Genomic DNA, 21,789 nt, shown 5'->3' on the forward strand with positions numbered 1-21,789 from the left:
CTCCTCCTCCTAGTCTTCCTCCTCTTCCTCCTCCTCCTCTTCCACCGCCACTCCTCCAGTTCCTCCCTTCCCTCCCTCCCTCCCTAAAGCAACAATGACCTAACCTGACCTGACCTGATGGCTTCCCAGTCACGCTTCCTTTGTCTCCGTCCCGCCTGCTCAGGCGTCGTGGGGCCCCGTCCCCCGGTCATCATCGTTCCCAGTGACACCGAAGAAGGGGGTGCGACGGAGCTGAATAAGATCGCCAGGCGACGACGACGACGGACGCAGGTCCTCCTTGAGCATAGACCCGAAGGTCCTACTTGAACGACCCCCTCCCATTACCCCCCCTTGATATTACCCCCAACCCTTCCGATCCACTCCCCCAGGCTTCTCCCCCCTTTTTAAGCTCCCCTTCACGTTTCGATCCTCCCCCTTCCTCTCCCCCTCCCGTTCATCTCCCCCTACACCTTCCTCTCCCTCTCCCCCTCCCCCTACCCTTTCTCTCCCCCTCCCCCTTCCTCTCCCTCTCACCCTCCCCCACGCCACCTCCGTACCTTCCCCCTTTCCCCCAAGTCCCTAGCGCATAGTGTTTATTTAAGTGGCCCCAACTTCCGCCCCCCACACGTGGTCTCCCCCATCCCCCCATCACGCACGATCGACCCCCTCCATACCACTCCCACCCATTGTCCCCCCTAAAGTCCACCCCTCCATCATTAGTTCCCCCTCTCCCCCAGCACCCTATCCCCCCACCCCTACCCTTCCGCCTACACCCTAATCCCTTTCCCCCCACCCTAATGCACCCTTGCGGTTCTGGTCGTGCGAGCTTCCTCCCTCCCCCCTACCCATTGTCTAGGGGTCTCCCCCTCCCCCATCGTCCCCCCCACTCTCTCCCCCTCTTACGGCCCTTACCCTCTTTTCTACCCATCCATTATTGCTATCTTCCCCCCCCTTTCTCCCCCACCCCCCAGTTCACGGGCTCCTCCTCCTCCTCCTCGCGTCCCCGTTCTCTTCTTATTCGTTTGTTTGTTTTTCCTTGTTTTGATGTTTGCCTTTCTCGCCTGATCTGCTGACCTTTCTTGTCTTTCTGTCTCTCTTTTTCTTTCTCTTTCTCCCTCTCCTTCTCCTTCTCTTTTCTTTCTCTCCCTTTCTCTCTCTCCTTTTCTCTTTCTCTCTCTCTCTCCCCCTTTTCTCCCCCCCTCTCTCTCTCTCTCTCTCTCTCTCTCTCTCTCTCTCTCTCTCTCTCTCTCTCTCTCTCTCTCTCTCTCTCTCTATCATTCTCATGACCTGATATTGCTGAATTACAGCCGTTTCGTTATTTCCTCATTTTTACTAAAACGTAAATATTTCGGTTTCAAAAATATTTTTGGTCTAATTTTCATTAATTTTTCGTCACTTTCAACACTTCAGTATTCCAGCGGATTTCCCTTAATTTAATCAAATCGCCTGACGGCAGCCATAACAAACGTACAGGTCAGAAAAAATTAAATAATGCGATAAACAAGAGTACCAATCTCGTGATTGCACGGTAAGGTTGGTAACCCGTTTTCTCCCTCAACCACGTATATTGTGCACAGGATGTGTCAGAAAGCTTCATACATTGTGTCATATTGTGTCACCCTGTAAGTGACGAGGATTTGATAGGGACTCGACAAAAACATACATAAAAACGAATAAATAGATAAATTCATAAATCCATTAATAAGTAAATTCAATATTCTGATCGTCATTATATTGATTTTAGGTTCGCACTTAGGTTCTCTTTAAAAATCTTTTTCTCCTTGTCTTCCTCTTCTTTGTCCTCCTTGTCCTAGTCCTCTCCTCTCCTCCTCATCGTCCTCCTTCTCTTCCTCATCCCTGCCGTCCCTTTTCCTCCTCCTCCTCCTCCTGCCTCAGCTTTAAGGACGAAGGACAGCGGCGATACCATTTGTGGCCGTCTCTTTAAAAACTTGGTCGGGCTGAACCGGAGGTGCATGAGTGAGAGAGGGTGGGAGGAGGAGGAAGAGGAAGGGGGAGGGGGAGGAGTGGCGGGGCTCACACGTATAACATTCCTGGGGGTCATGTGGGGGGAGGTTGAGCCCAAACTCGTATGTACTAAGTTATCAAATATCTCGAAATAATTGGTGAAAAAATTATTGCTACCTGGTCAGTTATTATATATATTGTTTTTATTTACTGGAAAATTTCGTATTTCGTCATAAGTTTTCCATCATCCGAATAAAATCGCCTGAGGGAGGCGGAGCTAATGAGTGACGTCATGTCGACTTATCTTCGTTCGAAAACGCAAAACGTTTGAGGGGATGTGACGTCATGTCTGTTTTTTTTTTCGTTTTACGTTTTTCTTTGTTCTTTTCTTTTCCTTTTCGTCTTTTCTTTTTTCTTTGTTCTTCTTTTCTTGTCCCGTAGTTGTCACAGCCCGAATTAGGCTTGTCTAAATTTAAAACATGCTTGAGCTGATACATTTGTCCCGTACCCCAGTGTCATTTTTTTTATATTTAATTCCGATGTCACTCGTAAAGCAGTGGGGTACATCCAGGAACTGCATTATACTTTCCAACATTGCATAACAACTCAGCTTCCATAAAAGATCGAACAATTTTTACAAGTGAAAACATTAGATGATCAAAGGAGATGGTGTGACGTCACCAGTCTCACCAGAACTGGGGCATAGAACCCGGAAGGGTATTCCGGTGGCAGACAGTGACGTCAGGAGCTGCTGGTCCAGGAACCAATCCCCGGTCTCGTAGGTCGTGACGACATGTCGCATCTACCTGACGCGATGGCGCCATTTTTTCCCGCCATGCGCGAGTTGTCCTTTGCCTTCGGGGAGTTTTTTCTTTCTCTTTTCTCTCTCATTTCGTTTTACTTTATTTCACTCTCCTTCAAGGTTGTGAATTGTCGAATTGTAGTTTCGTCTAATTATCGTCGCCTTTGTTACCGATAGGGCACCATGGAAATTTATAAAATAACCAACGACCAGATAAATCAAAAGCCTATGTCATCGGAAAGGGCAGTATGGACATACAAACAGTTGTGTACAACACTTTGTCACCGAAATTTTAAAATATCCATACACGGGTGCGAATTCCCATTCTTTCACATAAAACAAACAACGGCTTGGATTTATTTATTGGTATTATTGTAGTGTGAGCGAGAATAGGAATATATATGAAAGTATGATTAGTTGAGCAAATGTTTGCTGAATAAGCGAGTTGACTTTGGAAAGAAAACGAGCGACATGAAGTCATGTCGTCCGTAGGTCTTTGCTGTAGGGTCGACTTTGTGAATCAGTTTGGTAAGGGGTGCATATTTTTAATGCATTTATTTATTCATTTATGCTTGTTTATTTTCCATTTCGCCACTGTCAATACGGGGTCCTTCCAGCCTTTAGCTGAACGTGGACTTAATCTACATGTACCTGGGGTCGATTCCTAACGGTTACGAGTGACAGCGGTTATCCATTTTCTCTTCCCTTTTCCTCCTCCTCCCTCTCCTTGAGCCCCTTCCGCTCTCGCTCGCTTGCTCTCTTTTCATTTCTGATGGGATTCTCCGTCGGAATGTTTGCCCACAGGCCTGCCTGGCCTGCCTGGTCTGCCGGCCTGCCTTCCTGGCAGCAGTTGACCTCGTCTCGACCTAACGTTCCGACCCAACCCGAATCGAATAGACTCGGCAGGACTCTGTTTATGTCGACCGAAATCTATTCTTTTCCGTTCTTGAATCGATGAGGACGACGACGACGACAATTGTATTCTGTTGTAATTTTTTATATATTTATTTACTCATATATATATATAGATGTGAGGGTAAATAAAAAATCGCTGAATTAAAAGAATATATTTAACTGAAGTTAGCAAACATAAAGCTCTTATTTTATCAACGTAGTTAACATCATGCTAAATACACTTCTCAAGACAACTTTTCCACCCATGTAAGCCTTCTATCGAAACTACGTATTTACATAATTTTTAGCTTCATCTATGTTTTCAAAATGAGGCTCCTTTTAGCAATTCTTTGAACTTTGGAAAGAGGAAGAAGTCTGATGGGGCAAGATCTGGACTGTAAGGCTGGTGAGGTGGTAAGACTTCCCCATCGGAACCCTCCAATCAAATCTTTCGTAACTCTTGCAAAATGGAAAAAAAAAAAAAAAAAAAAAAAAAAAAAAAAAAAAAAAATATATATATATATATATATATAGTATATATATATATATATATATATATATATATATATATATATATATGTATAAATATGTATATTTTTTTTTCCAATGCCGCCCTCAGTTTCTTTAAAAACCCATGTCTAGTAAAGTCCGTTAGCAGTTCTTTTTCCGTCAAGGAAGTCTAAAAGCATCACTTCTTCCGGATCCCAGAACGCGGTGGCCATCGCTTTGTGAACTGACCTTTCACATTTGAACTTGATTGTTTCACATGATCTACGTAGGACACATTGTCTGGGATGCAGTTTACTTTTAGGATCATTCTGATAGATCCAGGTTTCATAGCCCGCAATAATTCGTCTTATAAACAGGTCTTCATCAGCCTCATTTTTCCTTAGAATCGCCAATCGTATTTCCAGAACCAAAACTGTTTAACTGTTATTCTTCTGTCTTCTTCAATAAGACTTCTAGCAACATCAATCATTTAATCATTTTTCGGTGTCTTTGGTCTTCCGTTCCAGGATCATCTTCCAGGTCTTCCATGCCTTTCCAGGATCACTGAATCCAACAGCAAACGGCTGTTTTTCTTTGGATAATCAAGGCCGTAAGGTCTCTGCAAAGCCTCAACAACCTGCATCCCCTTCCATTCCAGTTTCATCAAGAATTTAATGTTCAATCTCATCCTAAAATGGCTTACTTCCATGGTTCACGATTTTTTTTATTTATTTATTATTATTCTTTTTTTTTTTTTTTTTTTTGTGTATATATATTTTTTCGAGAATCCTCACTCCGTACCAGTCAGTGCGTAACTGATAGCAAGTAACTGACTGCCAGTAGTGAGCTGAGGTGATGCAAAGCCTAACAGGATTTTTCTTTCCTGCTCGAGTTCAAGCAATGGCAGCATTACACGAACTCTTTGATCTCCCCTCGTGTGTGTGTATAATATATATATATGTGTATATATATATATATATATATATATATATATATATATATGTGTGTGTATATATATGTGTGTGTATATATATATATATGTATATATATATATATATATGTATATATGTCATTATTATTATTATTATTATTATTATTATTATTATTATTATTATTATTATTATTTATTTATTTAATTTTCATCATTATTTTTTTTTTCGAACTTCTACCCTCCGCTCCCCTCCAGCCGAAGGCCCCCCCAAAACCCTCCTCCGGCGTCAGCCAGAACAAAGTCTGTAAAAATGGCCACGTTAACGAAAAGGGGGAAGAGAGAGAGCGGGGGCGCCCCTGCAGGTGATGCCGCGGGGGAGGGGGGAAGAGACTTTTGGAGGAGGAGGAAGAGGAGGAGGAGGGTGAGGAGGAGGGTGCCAAATAGCTCCTCGTTTCGGATCTTGTTTGACACTTGACAGTCTCCCCCTCTCCCTCCCCCTCCCCCTTTCCCCCTCCTCTCCCCCTCTACCCCTCCTCATTCATATATATATATAATCTCTCTCTCTCTCTCTCTCTCTCTCTCTCTCTCTCTCTCTCTCTCTCTCTCTCGTGTGTTTGTACGTGTGCGTACATATTCTCGCTCCTTCTCCCTCTCACTTACCTTCCCTCTTCTTTTCTTCTCTCACTCCTTTATTCCCTCCTCTCTCCTCTCTCTCCCTCTCCCTCCCTCCCTACCCTCTCTCCCTCTCCCTCCCGCCCTCCCTCCGCCCAACGCGGAAGCACTCCCCTTGCATTACCCCCGTTATATTAGGTTACCTGCTGCACCCCAACTTCCACGCTTTGTTCCCTTCCCTTCCCTTCCTTTCATCGCTCTCTCACTTCCATCCTCCCCCTCTCCTCCCCCACTCCTCCCCTTCCCCCTCTCCCTCTTCCTCCCCGTACCACCTCTCTATTGTCCATTTCTTTCCTTATATCTTAGCTTCCGCCCCCCACCCTCCCTCCCCCCTCTCGTCTCTTCTTTCACCTCTCTTCGTATCGTCATTCTCCTTCTCGTTATTCCCTCCCTCTCTTTGTTCTCCTGCTCCCTCCTCTTCCTCCTCCTCCTCCTCGTTCGAAGGATCCCTTCGTGCCAGGAACCTCTTTGATGAAGCAGAAGTCTCGTGCTACGAACTCCTCCTCCTCCTTCCTCTTCCTTCCTCCTTAACCCACCTCGTCCTCATCAACTTCCCTCTCCTCCTTCCTCCTCGCCTTCCTTCTCACCCTCCCTCCTCGTCCTCCTTTTCCTTCTCCTCTCCCCCCACCTCGTCTTCTTCGTCCTCTTCTTTCTCCTCTTCCCCCTCCTCCTCTTCCTTCTCTTCCTCCACCTCCTCCTTGTTCGTTCTCCTCGTCCTCTTCTTTCTTCTTCTCTTCCCCCTCCTCCTCCTCCTCCTACCTCGTCCACTTCGTCGTCGTCGTCTTAATTGTTCATCAGCTCCGTCTATGGGCTTTTACTTAGTGTCGTCGTCGTCTTCATCATCATCTTCATGCTCTCTCCACCCCCTCCTCTCCGTCCTCCCCCTCCCTCTCGCACTCCCCCCACTCCTTCCAAGGGGGGGGGGAGCGGTGTTGATGTTTTTGCAGGAGACCAAGATGGAGAGAGTTATTATTTTTTTTCTCCATGGGTCTTGTCGCCATATTGGTGGTGATATTTTCTTAAGAGATGGCGACGGTGATAATGGTGGTAGTGATGGTCTGGGCAAAGGGACAGGAGCGACGATGGGAACAGAATATCTTTATCTTAGTTGTTATGTATATAATGATATATTTAATTTCTTCTTTGTACTGGCACCGAAGATGTAAATATACGAAAGCGCTCTGGTTCGTTAGTTTATATTTCCTGGTGGTTACTCACGCGCATATACTGTATATGTATATATATATATATATATATATATATATATATATATTGAAATCCGTACTTGAAACGAAAAGGTTGGTAGTTGGTCACATAACAGAAGACGGGACACCACGAGCATAGCTCCCCTTCCCGTAAAATACAACTAGGTATATACACACACAAGAATATGGATGTTAGCCCGTCTGGTGTTGTCAGGAGCGGTGGCAGTGATGGCTGAGGCGGGTGGCGGGGGGGGGGGGGATGGGGCTTTTTTTCTCTTCGTGGCGGCAGTTCGAATCCTGAAAGACTTGGCAGATTACGGGTCTTTTGAGGCGTTATCGGTCATGGAAGAAAAAAAGGAGAGAAAAATAAAGAAGGGGGCTGCAGGCAGCCATTGAGTAAGGAGGAGGAGAAGGAGGAGGAGGAGGAGGCAAGTCATCAAGGAGGAGGAGTAATGAAGCAGGCGAGTAGTAAAATGTGACGAAAGAAGCTAGGAGGCAAAAATCAGGAAGAAAGCAAGGAAGATAAAATGAAGACAGAAGGGAAGAAATGAGGTGGGTGAAGAGTGGAGAATTAAAGCAAGGAAGAAAAACGAGGAAAAGAAAAAGCAAGGAGGAAGAAAGGAGGGGAAGGGGGTTGCCATGTATTCGAGGGAGGGAAGGGAGGGGAAGAGGGAGAGAAGAAAGGAGGGAAATGTATGAAGAGACAGGGATGGAAAAATAGGTTACACCAAAAACAGGGGGAAACGGAGGTAAAAGAAAGGTAAATTGAGAATTGGGTCAGAAAAGAGGAAGGGGAGATGGGAGGATGTGGGAGGGAGGTTGAGGGGGAGGAGGAGGAGAGGGAGAAGGAGGGGGGAGGAGGGAAAGGGGGGAGATCTTATCGAAGGGAAATAATAAGAAAAATTGAAGCGATGATGACCGTAAGGGAAAAGAATGAAAGGAAGGAGATAGGGAGGGAGGGAGGCAGGGTGGTGTATCACGGAAGTTTGTGATGAAACCTTGCACCGACACCATCACCACACATCACCACCACCTTTACCGCCATCACCACCACTGTCACCACGCGCACCATCACCACTTCTACCACAACCACCATCGCCACTTCTACCATCATCATTATCCCCACCCCCATCACCACGTCTTTCACCATCACCACTACCCCAATCACCAATTACACCACCATTCTAACCCAATCATCACCACTTCTACCGACACCATCTCCTCAACCACTACTGCCTTTACCACCACCACTACCATCATCACCATTCCAACCCCATCACCACCACCATTATCACCACTACCATTCCCTACCCCATCACCACTTTCATCACCATCCCCATCTCTTACCAATTCTACCGCTGCCTTTACCGCCATTAGTCTTACCACCCCCTCTCCCAACCTTCGACACAATCTCTGTGAGACCATCCATCCCTGGTGAGTCATCTAACCAAGGGAATTGTCCGTTGAGGCAAAGGTTGAACGAAGACGGTTCCATGACCTCTTAAACTGAATAAAATAGTTTGGCGCCTATGGCGACCCCGTCATTGCCCAGGCTCTCCTCACAGGTGATTAAAGTCGCCTGGCGCCAGCCGGGAAAGGATCCCAAAAGGCTCCAAGTTCTCTTAAACTGCTGAGAGAGAACTTAATCTCCTTTTAGGGATTCTTTATGTTAGAATAAATAGGTAATCGCGGACGCCGTCTTGAGCAAATGGTCGTGAGTTCGAGTCCTGGGACCTGCTAGGATCTTGCTGGGTTAGTTCCCGGCAGCCATGGCCAGGCGGAGAGGCGACCCAACGTCGGTAAGAAAATATATATATAATAATAATAGTAAAAAATAATAAAACAGCAGCTTACCGCAACTAACAGGGCTTCACCCGACCAGAAGTTTCTCACTTTCCCACTGCGTAGGAATGGGATGATGGTGAGTTATGGCAAAATGATGACAAAACCATTTTTACAACCAGGAAGCTTTCTGGAGGTGCTGGTAAGTAAGGGGCTGGGGAGGGGGGTGGGGGGAGGTCATAAAAGGCCCTTATGTCCGGAGGCTTTCTCCGGTAAATGATGGAGAGGGCCATTGCTCCCGGGAGGCTCTCCGGTCATATATGACAATTTGCTCTCTCTCCCGGAAATTCATGAAAATAGAAGAAATAGAATGAATAGATTTACCGGCCGTTAGAGTAGCAGTATTAGCAAAATGCACACATGAGCATAAAAACAAAAGAAAATAAGTGATCAGATAGAATAAAGATAAATAATAATGAAGCTTGAATTCGATAGAATGCGAGAATTACAAACTCGCCTTCTGGCAGCATTTAAAAAAAAAAAGAAAAAAATCGCTAGGTTAAGATAAATGGGCTCGAGACATGGAGGACGACCCTGTTGCTCCTCCAGCGGGAGAGCGGAGGAGGACCTACCTGGAGGAGGAGGAGGAGGAGGAGTAGTAGGGAAGAGGAAGAGGTCACCTGAAGGACACGCCGCCGAGGGGGGGTGGGAAGGGATCTTAATGGAATTAACCTCCTTAGCGAGCAAGAGGAGATGGGAGGGAGGGAGGGAGGGAGGGAGGGAGAAGGGAGTTGAAGAAGATGGAAGAGGAGGAGAGGAAGCTTTTCCAATGAAGAACAAAGTCCTTCTCCTCTTTCTCCTCTTCTCTTCCTCCTGCTCCTCTTGTTTCTTCTGTACCTCCTGTTTCTCCCCCTCTTCTTCCTCTTTGCCTCCTTTTCCTCCTGTTTCTCCTTCTCTTCCTCCTGTTTCTCCTATTCTTCTCTTCCTCCTTCTGTTCCTCCTGTACCTCCTGTTTCTTCTTCTCTTCCTCCTGTTCCTCCTCTTCCCCCTCTTCTTCCTCCCCCAGGAAGAAATCTGCCTTCAAGTTTCTTGGTCCTAGCCGAAGTTGAGTTCGGAGACTGCGTTGCCGCGTTGACCTCGAGGATAGTTTGTGCTTCAGGAACAGGAACATGCTTCCCATGCCGGAGGAGAGACGGGTGGTAACCAGCGCTTCTATCCTTGGGGGTGGGGGGCAATACAGCATCGAAGAGGTGTAGTCATAGAGGTGGTGGTCAAGGAGATATTTAAGAGAGGGAAACTGAATGGAAGGATAGAATATATATATATATATATATATATATATATATATATATATATATATATATATATATATAACCCCTACCATACGATGATGCCTATGCAGGCGCTATGAGACGCAAGTGGGTATATTAAGATACCGGTATAGGCGTCTTAATTATGTTTATTTTGTAGTTGTAGCTGAGTGACCCCCATATCCTGTGAATTGGCCTGATTATATTTTCTGTGGTTATTAATATTCAGAGTGAAAGAGAACGATTAATAGAGCTGTAACTTTATATTTTATAGCGCGAGTATTGTGATGCATCATCGAATCATCGTACATCAGGCAGCTGATGCCGCCCGCGAGAATTTAACTCGCAATGAGGAGGTTAAGTGGAGATTGGTTCCCTGTCGTAAAAGAATGATGCGTAGCTCTGGGCCGTAGGGGTGTGACTGAAGTCGTCTCTCTCCCCCCCCAAAAAAAAAAGCAATAATGATAATAAATAAATGGATAAAAATACCGAACGCTTGTACCTTATGTCGTCAGTTCACCCATACAGAAGTTCCTTGCGAGTGACAAGGTGTCGGAAGGTGTTAACCGGTATGAGCAGGTGTCGCAGGTGCTCACGGCGGAAGATGATTAGCCTTGGGGGGGTAAGTCTACGGAGGGGAGGAAATAAGCTCCCTTCTCCCATTCTCCAGTTACAATGGGAGAAGATGCGTTAAAATACACCCCCTACTCCATCCCCCTAGAACCCATCTCCTCCTTCCTCTCTCCCCCCTCCACTAGCCCCTTCCCCCCTCCCCATAGCCCCTTCCTCTCCCCTCCCCTATCTACTCCACCCTTCCCCTCCCGCGGTGTACAATGGACACCTCGCCAGCACGCTAGGGAGGGGGAAGGGGAGAGGAAGGCAGGGCGGTTTCCTGCCTCCCCCCCTCCCCCCTGTTCCCCACCACCTTTTCCTCTTCTTTGTGATCGTCCCCTATAATTCATTTTCATCCTCTTCCTCCTTTTCATTTCTCAAGTTTTCTTCTTTTCCCCTCCATTCTCCTCCCTCCTCTGTCTCCTACTCCGTCTTCTTCCCTCCTCCTCCTCCTCCTCCTCCTCCTCCTCCTCCACCTTTATGACACGGTGAACGGTAGGTGATGGATGGATAGAGGCTTCAGCTTATTGATGAGGGGAAGGGGTGGGAAAGGAGGAGGAGGAGGTGGAGGGAGGGGAAAGGGAGGGGGGGAAGCTATTACAAGAGCGACGTGGCACCGAGACGCAAGTGTGCCAAGTGCCACACCAGGTAGCGTGGCACCGTCCAAATGCTATCATCGTTGCACTCTTCTTGAGGAAAGAAACGAATAAAATCGCCTGTTGAAAAGGAGAGTGCCAACCGGTATGGAAAGGAATGGCGAGGACGTATATTGTATTCGATCACTTAATTTTCATCTAATTTTATTAAGTGTGACCTTATACAAGCAGGAGTGTGATTTATTGTCCACCGACCTGCGACTGCAATTGTTTGTAAACATGGCGCATACGACCCGTAGACTGATTGTTGTTTTGTAATAACTTGTGTTTTTTCGTTCCTTCAGGACCTTTCAGAACGGTCTTTCTGTTCGTTCAGGATTGTGTTCATCACGCCGAAGTTCTTGGAGGATGACCCCACCCGAATGAAATCGTCTGGGTATAAATGGAACAGAATTGTTTTTTTTTGTTTGTTTTTTCTCCCCGCGGGATTGAAGTGGGGTTGACTTGAGACAGATGATTGGTGGGTTGTTGGGTGGGTTGCGTCCCAGGATGGGGACATTTCCCCACCACCACCACCACCCACCCACCACCACTACTACCCACCTCCATCACCATCACTTCCACCAATACCACCACCACCACGAACAACAATAATAAAAAAAAACAGTAACGCCTCCATCACCAACAACAATAACATCACTAATAATGACACCAGCACCTCCACTATCACCACCACCACTACTTCCCAACAAACACCACCACACGTCTCGTGCTCTGTATGAAGGAAAAACAAAACAAGAGGCAAAGCGAAGCGAAGCAAAGCGAAACGAGGTCACGGTGTTGTACTTGACCTTCTGCGACCCGTGGGACGTGACCTCGTATGTGCCACCTGAATAAAACTGCCTGGACTTTTTTGTAATTGTTTATTAAAATTTGTGTCTTTGTCAATGGTTGCGTTTATATATATATATATATATATATATATATATATATATATATACAGTATATATATATATGATATTTTATTTTATTAGTATTTTCATCTCTAATACATTTCCACAAATTTTCTCGTTTAATTACGAAACTGCCATTGGCCCCACCGTTTGTTTATTAATTATTTGATTAATTGATTAATTAATTTATTCATTTGTCCTCGCAAGGCAAATAATTCCCCGATGTGCTTCCATTACTTAGCCCTCTCCAGCACTGTGACACACTTTACAAATTTTCTTCTGATGAAGACGGATGGTTATAGGTATCCGAAAGTGATGGTGGACCTCACCCTGAATAGAGTTGTGAGGGACCGCGACCCTGGGTTCTCCGGGGTGCATGGCACTCGGTTCCTTTGCCCTGACATGGAGTCCTTTTTCTGGGAGCGACTGTCTGGGTCCTTTGTGGCGACAAAGGCCCCGACACCCAGACAGCTGGTGCGCTGTTCTGTAAAGCGGTCACAGGTGGAGTTTGCACGTGTTTGATGTCTCGCAGTGGCGTCTGTTGGTCTGTCTGTCTGTGTTGGAAGAGAGTGTGTCCCTTTTTCCCGTGACGTAGTTTGTCTTGGAGAATTTTTTGTTTTGTTTTTGTAAATCAGGGAGTGTGTGTGTGATTTGTTTTAATTTATTTGGTTATTTATTTGTTTGTTTAACTATGGTGATAATAATGATAGCTCGCAGCACCAGCAGCACTATAGACACGAACTATATAAAACTATATACGAACTATATAAAACTATACAAGTCAAACTATACACGAACTATATGAAACTAAGTCAAACTATACACGAACTATATAAAACTATGTACGTCACTGTAATTATAGAACTATGTGACCACAAGTATAGAACTATATAACTACAACTATAAAACTACATATAGAACAACTATGTATGAAACTATATTATAGACAAGAACAAATCTTCGGTCCTTCGTAATTAATAACCGCGTTTTCTCTCTTTTTGCAGTGTTGGTTGTAGCCGCCCCCTCCGTAACCGCTGCGAATCCCCACACGCCCATGACGTAAGGTGAGTGGGTCAGGGTCAACCTAGGTCAGGGTCAAGGCCGTTGACCTTATGTCACGGGTGTTGACCTCTTCTCTTCCCCAGAAACTGAAATACTTTTGAGCATTTCATTTCTTCATTTCTATTTTTCCACTAAAGCTAAAAAAGCGAAATGTTCAAAAGTACTTCACAGTTTTGGGGGGAGATTTGGGGTGGGGGGGGTTGCCGTGTAGGTGAAACGCCCTTGCTGTGGATGTGCTGTGTCTTGCTGCATTGCTTCTGACCCGGGTGATGGGCAGGAGACAGGGATGACCCATCATCCACGAGGAGCTAAGAGGGAGGTTGATGGATGGGAGCGGGTACATGACTTTGACTCGGCTACCCCTCAGATAAGGGGGAAAAAGCCCTTGGTATATAGATGGGCTTTTCCACATGTCTTTTTCTTTATCCCTCCTGAATTCCATTACCCATTATCGTCAAAATTCCACGAGTTTTACGTGTACAGTAGAAATAATAATAAGTCGGTCGGGAGTTGGTGATTAGGGATGTTAGCTGGACACAAATAGGGAACAATTAATCATTGGTGAATGGACGGGATTTTTATTTATGTCTGTGACACTGTCAAGGACACATGCTCTTGCACTTGTTTGTGACTTGACACCGATTTGATGCGCGAGGAAAGTCTGGAAGAATATTTTTGATATTTATTAGGTTGTGTGTCTAGGGTGGGCAACCCATGGCACGCGTGCCAAAATTTGGCACGCTAACGACTATTTTTCCTTCACGCGAAACCCAGAGTTCTCCTTCAAACAAATGACTAATAAATCTCCAATTTCTTTTGTATGACCATTGTTAACCACATTCTGCTCTGGGCGGTGGATTGGGCCCTTCCTAGGATCTAAAGGGACCAAGGGGGCCCATACTTGTATGTAGGCCTATGATAATAATCTCCGTTAGCATGAGATAATATTTGTATCAAAGATTTGGCTGATTTTGGCACCCACACTCAAAAAAGGTTGCCCACCCCTCTTGTATGTTAATAGGTTGCATTGAAGACGAAATATTCATAACCCAGGAGCCGACAACAGTATACAGGAGAAGGTCAGGCCTTTGTAACCTAGTAACCTTTCGCAGTGTTCGGGTCTCATTGTGACTTTTTAACGTGGTTTTCGTGCACTTAGACAAGGTCTATGATCATGTTCTTGGGAGGTCCATAAGGGGAGAATGTGATTCTCTGGGAAGAGCTGAGTTGTGGAGTTTCCTACCTCCTCCTCTCCCTCCTCCTCCTCCTCTCCTCCTCCCTCCACCCTCGCACACCATTCTCCCCCGCGTTTGCCCTCCTCCTCCTCCTCCTCCAACCTCCTCACCATCTCCGTAGGTCCTTCTCACCTCCTCTTCTCCTTCCCCCAACCTTCTATCTTCCCTCCTCTCTCTCTTACCTTCCCACCACCTCCTCCTCCTTCCCATCCCCACCAGCTCCCTCTCCCCCCCAACCTACCACCTACCACCTCCCCTCCCCCTCCCCACTCTTCTACAGCTACCTCAGCTCCCCACATTCCCTTCCTCTCCTCCCCACCTTTTCCCCACCTCTTCCCCTCCCCACCATCATTTCTTTCCATCTTCCCACTCCCATTCATTTTCTCCTCCCCATATCCCCCCTTCTACCCAACTCTTCCCCTCCCCAGCCCTTCCTCACCTTTACCTCCTCCCCAACCCTACCCTCACCTTCACCTCTTCCTCCCCACAGTCATAATCTTTCCACCCCCATTCCTTTTTATCCTCCACCCTCACTCATTCCTCACCCCACTCCTGTTTCTCGCAACCTCACTCATCTCCACCCTCCTCCACCCTTCTCCTCTCCCCTCTTCCCCCACCTCCCCTTTTCGTACATTCCATCCTCTCTCCCCCTTCTCTCCATTTCCCTTCTTTCCTGCCTATTTGTTCGCCTCCATGATTATGTTTGCACCTCATTACGGTCGCCGCCGCCGTTCTTCGTAACTCGGGGCCGCGTGGGCGAAAGTTTGTCTCGTTACGCCCCCACGATTCGTCTCCAAACTTAGGTGGGGAGTTGGGGGATGGGGAGAACTGAGGGTACCCACGCACAAGAAGTCTGCATTTATACTCCAAGAGGCCTGAAGCTACTGCCCAAACCGTCATCTTTGCCCTATGTGCTTTGGGGGACTGTTGGGGCAGGTCACAGGCACTGCTGGGAATCGGAGAGAAGTGCAGGATTCGAACCTACAACTAAGCGAGTGCGAGACGAGCATGCTTCCGATTGCGCCACTAGTACATGCATAGTATACTGTAATGTTGGCACCCCTGGGACAGGGCTGACCCCTGGCATGCCGGGCGATTTCGAAAAATATCATTGCCACTTCAGATAAATGGAATGTGACGAGAGATCAAACTAAAACCTAAATATCCAGGAATTAACATTCTGTAGCACCTCCATTTTAGTAAGACAATGGCAGCATATAAATTATGTGAAGATTATATTACAAAGCTATATGCGCGTGGCGTGTTGCCACAAGATAACTTATTAGAAAGTGGTGTAGGTGCACCTCAGAGTTCTTCAATCGAGAGAAAATGGTACTATGTATTCAAATGGTAAACTGACTTGATTTTAAATGCTTCAGTCTAATGACGTACTTTCTTTCAAACTGGATTGACCTGAGCTCTTAAAGTTTTACCCATTGGTTGAATAAAGTTGAGTCTATAGGTGTTAACCCTTTTGCTATTGGGGATGTGGGGGCGGGGGATGCCACGGAAATAGAATAGGTGTAACAGAGAAGTACATTACTTGCCAAAGGAGTGGGGATAGAATGAAGCTCAACTTGGTTTGTTGGCTCAGTTCTGGTGAGTGCAATTGTTGGCCTAGGCTGGGTTGGATGGTCAGGCTCTGAGGAAACCTGACTGCAAAGGTTGACTGTGTGGGTCTTGGGACATACGCTGCTAGGTTACAACAGATCAGGACTGGGCTTGGTAACAGGACCCAGCTGTTTATAAACACTGGTGCGTACCCAAAAGTAGCAAGGAAGACATCCACTTAGAAACATAGCTTTCATATGGAAACAAATGCCTATAGTACAAGTGCAATAAGGACTTAAACTACACATAAGTAATATGAGGCTGAAGGCCAGCTATTTCTACACAACATATAAATTCCTTTGTCCACCCACATGCTGCCACGGCAATACTATAAGCCAAAATATTGCATAGATGCACATGTGGGGGTGGGATGTGGGGGTGCATGGTTTTCATGGTCTTTTTAGCTCCTAATATTTTCATAATTATATATTTATTTATTTTTATTTGTTTTTTGTATTTATTTTATTCATTTGTTCATTTATTTTCACTGCATAGTCTGGTTACAGGTATTATCCCTGTCATGTTCGACGGTAGAGGATCCACAATAACTTTTTTCTCTTTTGTTTTGCTTGCAGGCAAAGAAGGACTCATCCCCCCCTCCATCACTCGGCGCTCCATCATGGAGGACTCCAGTAAGAGGCAAGGAACAAGGTAAGAAGACCTGCACAAGAAGATATCATGTTTACAGATGTACCGACATCGATACTGATTGAGCACATTTTGTTTACAAAGTGATGTTGATATTTTTGTCTTCATACTTTCACATTTTTCCCTATATATATTTTTTTCTGTTATCAAATTAATTTGTTTCTAAGAAATGTGTTGGAAAATTGCATGTAGCATATGAATGGTTGAAGAGACAGGAAAGTCATTCTGAAAGGAAGGTATTTGATAATTTAAAAATTGGTATTGACAATTTTAGTTATTAATGGATATCCTTCTCAGCTTATCCTCCCATTGATAATGAGAGTGCACTGTAATGGAAGCGAGACAAATCATAATTTTGACATTATTTTTGTTCTAGTTTTTACTTTCATAGTGTAAAAACACTTTGGTTGTACATAAACCAATATATACAGTATTTTTTGTATGGATATATGAATGACATGATGTGCATACATAGTTATAGCCTTTAATGTAATTCTTTTTTTCTTTTTAGGGTATTTAAAAAGAGTTCTCCTAATGGCAAGATTACAGTATATCTAGGCAAAAGAGACTTTGTTGATCACATAACTCATGTAGACCCAATAGGTAAGTATCTTTTGTGTGCAGTGCTGCGTAAATCACAGCCACTCACCTATTCCTCCCAGTTGTTTGTCCCCATTCTGATATATGTTGCTTCATCCCTACCATGTGAACATAAAGTGATATATATATATATATATATATGTGTGTGTGCTGCATTTGCTCATTGTGTTTGCTCTTGCAATGTAACTACATAGTCCACAAGGCAAAATTGACAGCTTCAGGGAGGACTAGTAACATTAAGTGCAAGCTTCTTACATATCACTATGTATCTTTATGTATAGTTATTTTATCCAGATATTTTCTTGTTATTTATTATCACTTGTTTATATATCTATTTTAATTTTTTCATTTTTGTTTCTTCACAGATGGTGTGGTTCTCATAGACCCAGAATATCTCAAAGTGCGCAAAGTTTTTGGCCATGTGTTGGCTGCCTTCCGCTATGGCAGGGAAGACCTGGATGTGCTTGGTCTCACCTTCAGAAAGGACCTGTACTTGGCTTCAGAACAAATATATCCTCAGGAAACGACTAGTAAAAGGCCACTCACCAGGTTACAGGTAGGTTGTGTGCTTATGTTGATGTAATTTTGAATGTGTGTACAGGTGCACTGTATTGTGGATGTGACTACATAATTCATATTACAGTGGATTAGGGCATCAAGAAAAGATCTTTGACCCATAACAGTGTTGGATGCAGAAGAATAAATATTATGTTACAATTAGGCAAATACATGCACTACACATCACATAGCACATCATGCACTATACCACACATACGGCACTACACACGGTCACTCGTTCACTCACATAGACCTATGCATGCACAATTATTTTTAGTCGTAGGATATTGTTACATGTATTACTAATTCTGAGTCAACTTTCAATTTTGCCAGGACAAAGACCCAACAATCCCAACATCGCACCGCCCAATCTCACTTCTCTGCACCCCCTCTAAAGTCATTGAATGCCTAATACTTAAACTTGTCACACCACATATTCCCCTTGCTGACTCACAACATGGTTTTAGGCCACTACACTCCACAAACACTCTTCTGATAAACCTCACACAAAGAATTTTAGATGGCATCAATTCAGATAGGCCCCACCACAGAACACTTCTTATATCATTAGACATTAGTAAAGCTTTTGATGCTATCCCCTGCCACAACCTAACAAATAAAATATATAACACAGACATGCACAATAACACCAAAAGATGGCTAGCCAATTATCTGGCAGGTAGGAATGCTTACGTGTCATGTAATGGCCAATCATCGCACATCAGAAACATTAAGAATGGAGTACCACAGGGCTCTGTTCTATCCCCCACGCACTTTAATCTATACATGCATGACTTACCCACACCAAACACCTCAGAAATACAAATCTCTTTCTACGCAGATGACATAACAATCACATGCACACATCGTAACACAGACAAAGCTGCAGAAATAATCCAGCCATACCTTGATACACTCAACACATGGTTCATCACAAACAGACTCAAAATAGCTCCAACCAAATCTACAGCAACACTTCTCACCAACTGGACAAAAGAACACAAATACATACCTCATCTCTACATCAACAACACTCTAATACCACACACAAACACACCGAAAATTCTTGGTGTAACATGCAATACATCCATGTCTTTCAAACAACACATCACAAACATAAAAAATAAATGCACACCTAGACTTAACGCACTTAAGTCAATCACTGGAACAACATTTGGACAAAACAAAGAAACTAATACAACAATATACAAACAATGCATACGCTCAGTGATGAATTATGCGAGTCCTGCATGGGCTCCTAATCTCAGTGAGACACACCACAATGCCCTTCAAATCATACAAAACAAAGCCCTAAAAACAATTACAGGCTGCACAAATACAACACCTACAGACCATTTACACCATGAAACAAAAGTCCTCAAAGTCAAGGACCACCTCGACATGAGAGGCACACAAACACTTGCTGCAGCCACCACAAACACATCACACCCGCTACACTACATAGCAGAACACCCACACACACCAAGAAACATTAAAACAACACCCAAAGACCTGTATCACACACAGATACTCTCTTCTCTTCCTCCACAACCACCAAATACCAGCCTCTGGAAACATATTCATAATCATATCACCCACCGCTCCATTAACACACTGAAAGACAACACACTGATGCATGCCAGACCTCCTGATATCCACCCTTCTGAATCCTCTCTCCCACAAAAGGACAGAGTCCACCTGGCCAGACTGCGGTGCGGCCACCACCCAGCACCTCTAAGCTACCAGAGGAGGCTGGATGACTGCATTGTGAACAGCTGCCCAGGATGTAACACTTCACCCCATACCATACAACACATAATGAAAGACTGCATTATACACAATCATGCACGCAAACAACACAACATACTCTCTATAAAGGATTTGTGGGAAAACCCAGTTTCGGCTGTGGCATTCCTTGGGGAGACGGGACTGCTCGGACAGACAGTCTAGGGAATGACAACAACAACAACAACTACTTAGAGTTCTGTAATTTCTACATAGCATATATGAATAACAAGTTTTGAGAAAGTTCTTCATTCTTATCACAGATAATCTTCTGACTAATCTTTTATTTTATTTTTTTCTTTCTGTACAGGAGCGACTTATTAAGAAGCTTGGGCCCAATGCCTTCCCCTTTTTCTTTGAATTGCCCCCCCATTGCCCTGCTTCTGTGACATTGCAACCTGCTCCCGGGGATATGGGCAAACCGTGTGGAGTTGACTATGAACTTAAAGCTTATGTTGGCGATAGCGTCGATGACAAACCACACAAAAGGTATGCATTTTATATAGCAATCAGAAGCAGGTGTGTTAGTTTTGTTAATCTTTATGCTTGTAATACTTTTACTCATGAAAATTTGGTGAAAATTGAAATTGTTTTTGGTCAGTAGCACAGATGACTTTACCCCAGGAGACCATGAAGGTAGTTAATGGAGTAATTGAGATGAAATTATTAATATTCCTACAATTTTAGATGTTGTTTGTAAGTTTCTTTAAGGTAACTGTTATTAGAATAAAGTGATGATTTTCTTCCCAGAAATTCCGTGCGTTTAGCTATCCGAAAAGTAATGTATGCTCCAGCCAAACAAGGTGACCAGCCAAGTGTGGAAGTTAGTAAGGAATTCATGATGTCACCAAACAAACTGCATCTGGAAGTGTCCCTAGACAAAGAGGTAGTATCCCATTTGATTGTAGAAAAGTGTGCGATGATATATATAGGTGTGAGGATCAATGTAAGAGGGTGATGTTCATGATAAGACACATAATATAATGAAGTGGTGAAGATTAACCAGCTCTGGCTGTCAGGCCCTGCTGCAGAGGTGCTGTGTCCTGCTGCATTGACTCTGACCTGAGTAGTGGGTGGGGTATATATATATATATATATATATACATATATATATATATATATATATATATATATATATATATATATATATATATATATATATACACACATACATATACCAAGGCTTCCTCCCCCTTTCAAGGGAGGTAGCCAAAAAGAAAAAGGCATAAAATCATTCCCACCCATTCCATCCCTAAATACACTCCACTCCCCTCTACCCTCCCTCTTATCTTAGCACCTCCTGGACGACGGGTCATCCCTGCACCTTGTCCACTGCCCTGGGTCAGAGGTAGTGTCGCAAGTCACAGCACATCCACAGCAAGGCCACTTCATTAAATCGGCGACCCCCCCCTCCGTCCCCCCATGCATAAAAGGAGAAGACGGGGAGAAATCCCTTTAGGCTGCGTCAAATTTTGCTCACACATACTACATCACTCCCCATCCCCCCACCAATTCCACCTCATACATCATAACATCACCATATATGTACAACCATTCTACATTCACCCCTGTCTTCTGTCCTCTCCCGTCCTTCCTCAACAGACATTCCCCTCTTCCCCAAAGCTCCCCTCACCCCATCCATCCATCTCATCCTAGGACGTCCCCTAATGTTCACTCCCTCCACATCCGCCTTCCACACCTCTTTTACCAGTCCCTCCCCACTCACTCTTTCCATGTGTCCAAACCATCCCAACACTCCTTGTATATATATATACATATATATATATATATATATCACCCAGGGCAGTTGGTGGATGCAGGGATGACCCATCATCCATGAGGAGCTGAGATGGGAGGGGTGGAGGTGGTGGTGGAAGGGAGTTAAATGGGTGGGAATAATTATGTGCCTCTGACTTTGCTATCTTTCTTATAAAGGGAAAAATACTCTCAGTGTAGAGATAAATAGAATAGAATATATATCAACATGTTGCCTGAATACAATATGATTTTCTTTGTTAGGCATTAATTGAGACAATTGTCTTCTCTTTACAGCTCTATTATCATGGAGAAACAGTAGCGGTCAATGTTCATATACAAAAC

At 44.5% G+C, this 21,789-nt stretch overlaps 1 protein-coding gene across 6 annotated transcripts in view; it reads left to right on the forward strand.

Annotated features, from left to right (window-relative positions):
- Positions 1-21,789, forward strand: part of krz (beta-arrestin protein kurtz) — a 336,006-nt gene that overhangs the window by 287,199 nt on the left and 27,018 nt on the right. For all 6 annotated transcript variants that reach the window (XM_076187353.1, XM_076187370.1, XM_076187388.1 and 3 more), the window contains 7 exons: positions 13,195-13,254; positions 16,674-16,749; positions 17,258-17,349; positions 17,712-17,902; positions 20,000-20,178; positions 20,440-20,575; positions 21,742-21,789. The exon at positions 21,742-21,789 is cut by the window's right edge and continues 37 nt beyond it. In XM_076187353.1, the coding sequence (XP_076043468.1) occupies positions 16,718-16,749; positions 17,258-17,349; positions 17,712-17,902; positions 20,000-20,178; positions 20,440-20,575; positions 21,742-21,789 (678 nt within the window). In that variant the 5' untranslated portion in view covers positions 13,195-13,254; positions 16,674-16,717. The remainder of the gene's footprint in view (positions 1-13,194; positions 13,255-16,673; positions 16,750-17,257; positions 17,350-17,711; positions 17,903-19,999; positions 20,179-20,439; positions 20,576-21,741) is intronic.

Source organism: Oratosquilla oratoria, chromosome 1 (genome assembly GCF_046742065.1).
Source record: "Oratosquilla oratoria isolate Oo_2021 chromosome 1, ASM4674206v1, whole genome shotgun sequence".
Classification (NCBI taxonomy): Eukaryota; Metazoa; Arthropoda; class Malacostraca; order Stomatopoda; family Squillidae; genus Oratosquilla; species Oratosquilla oratoria.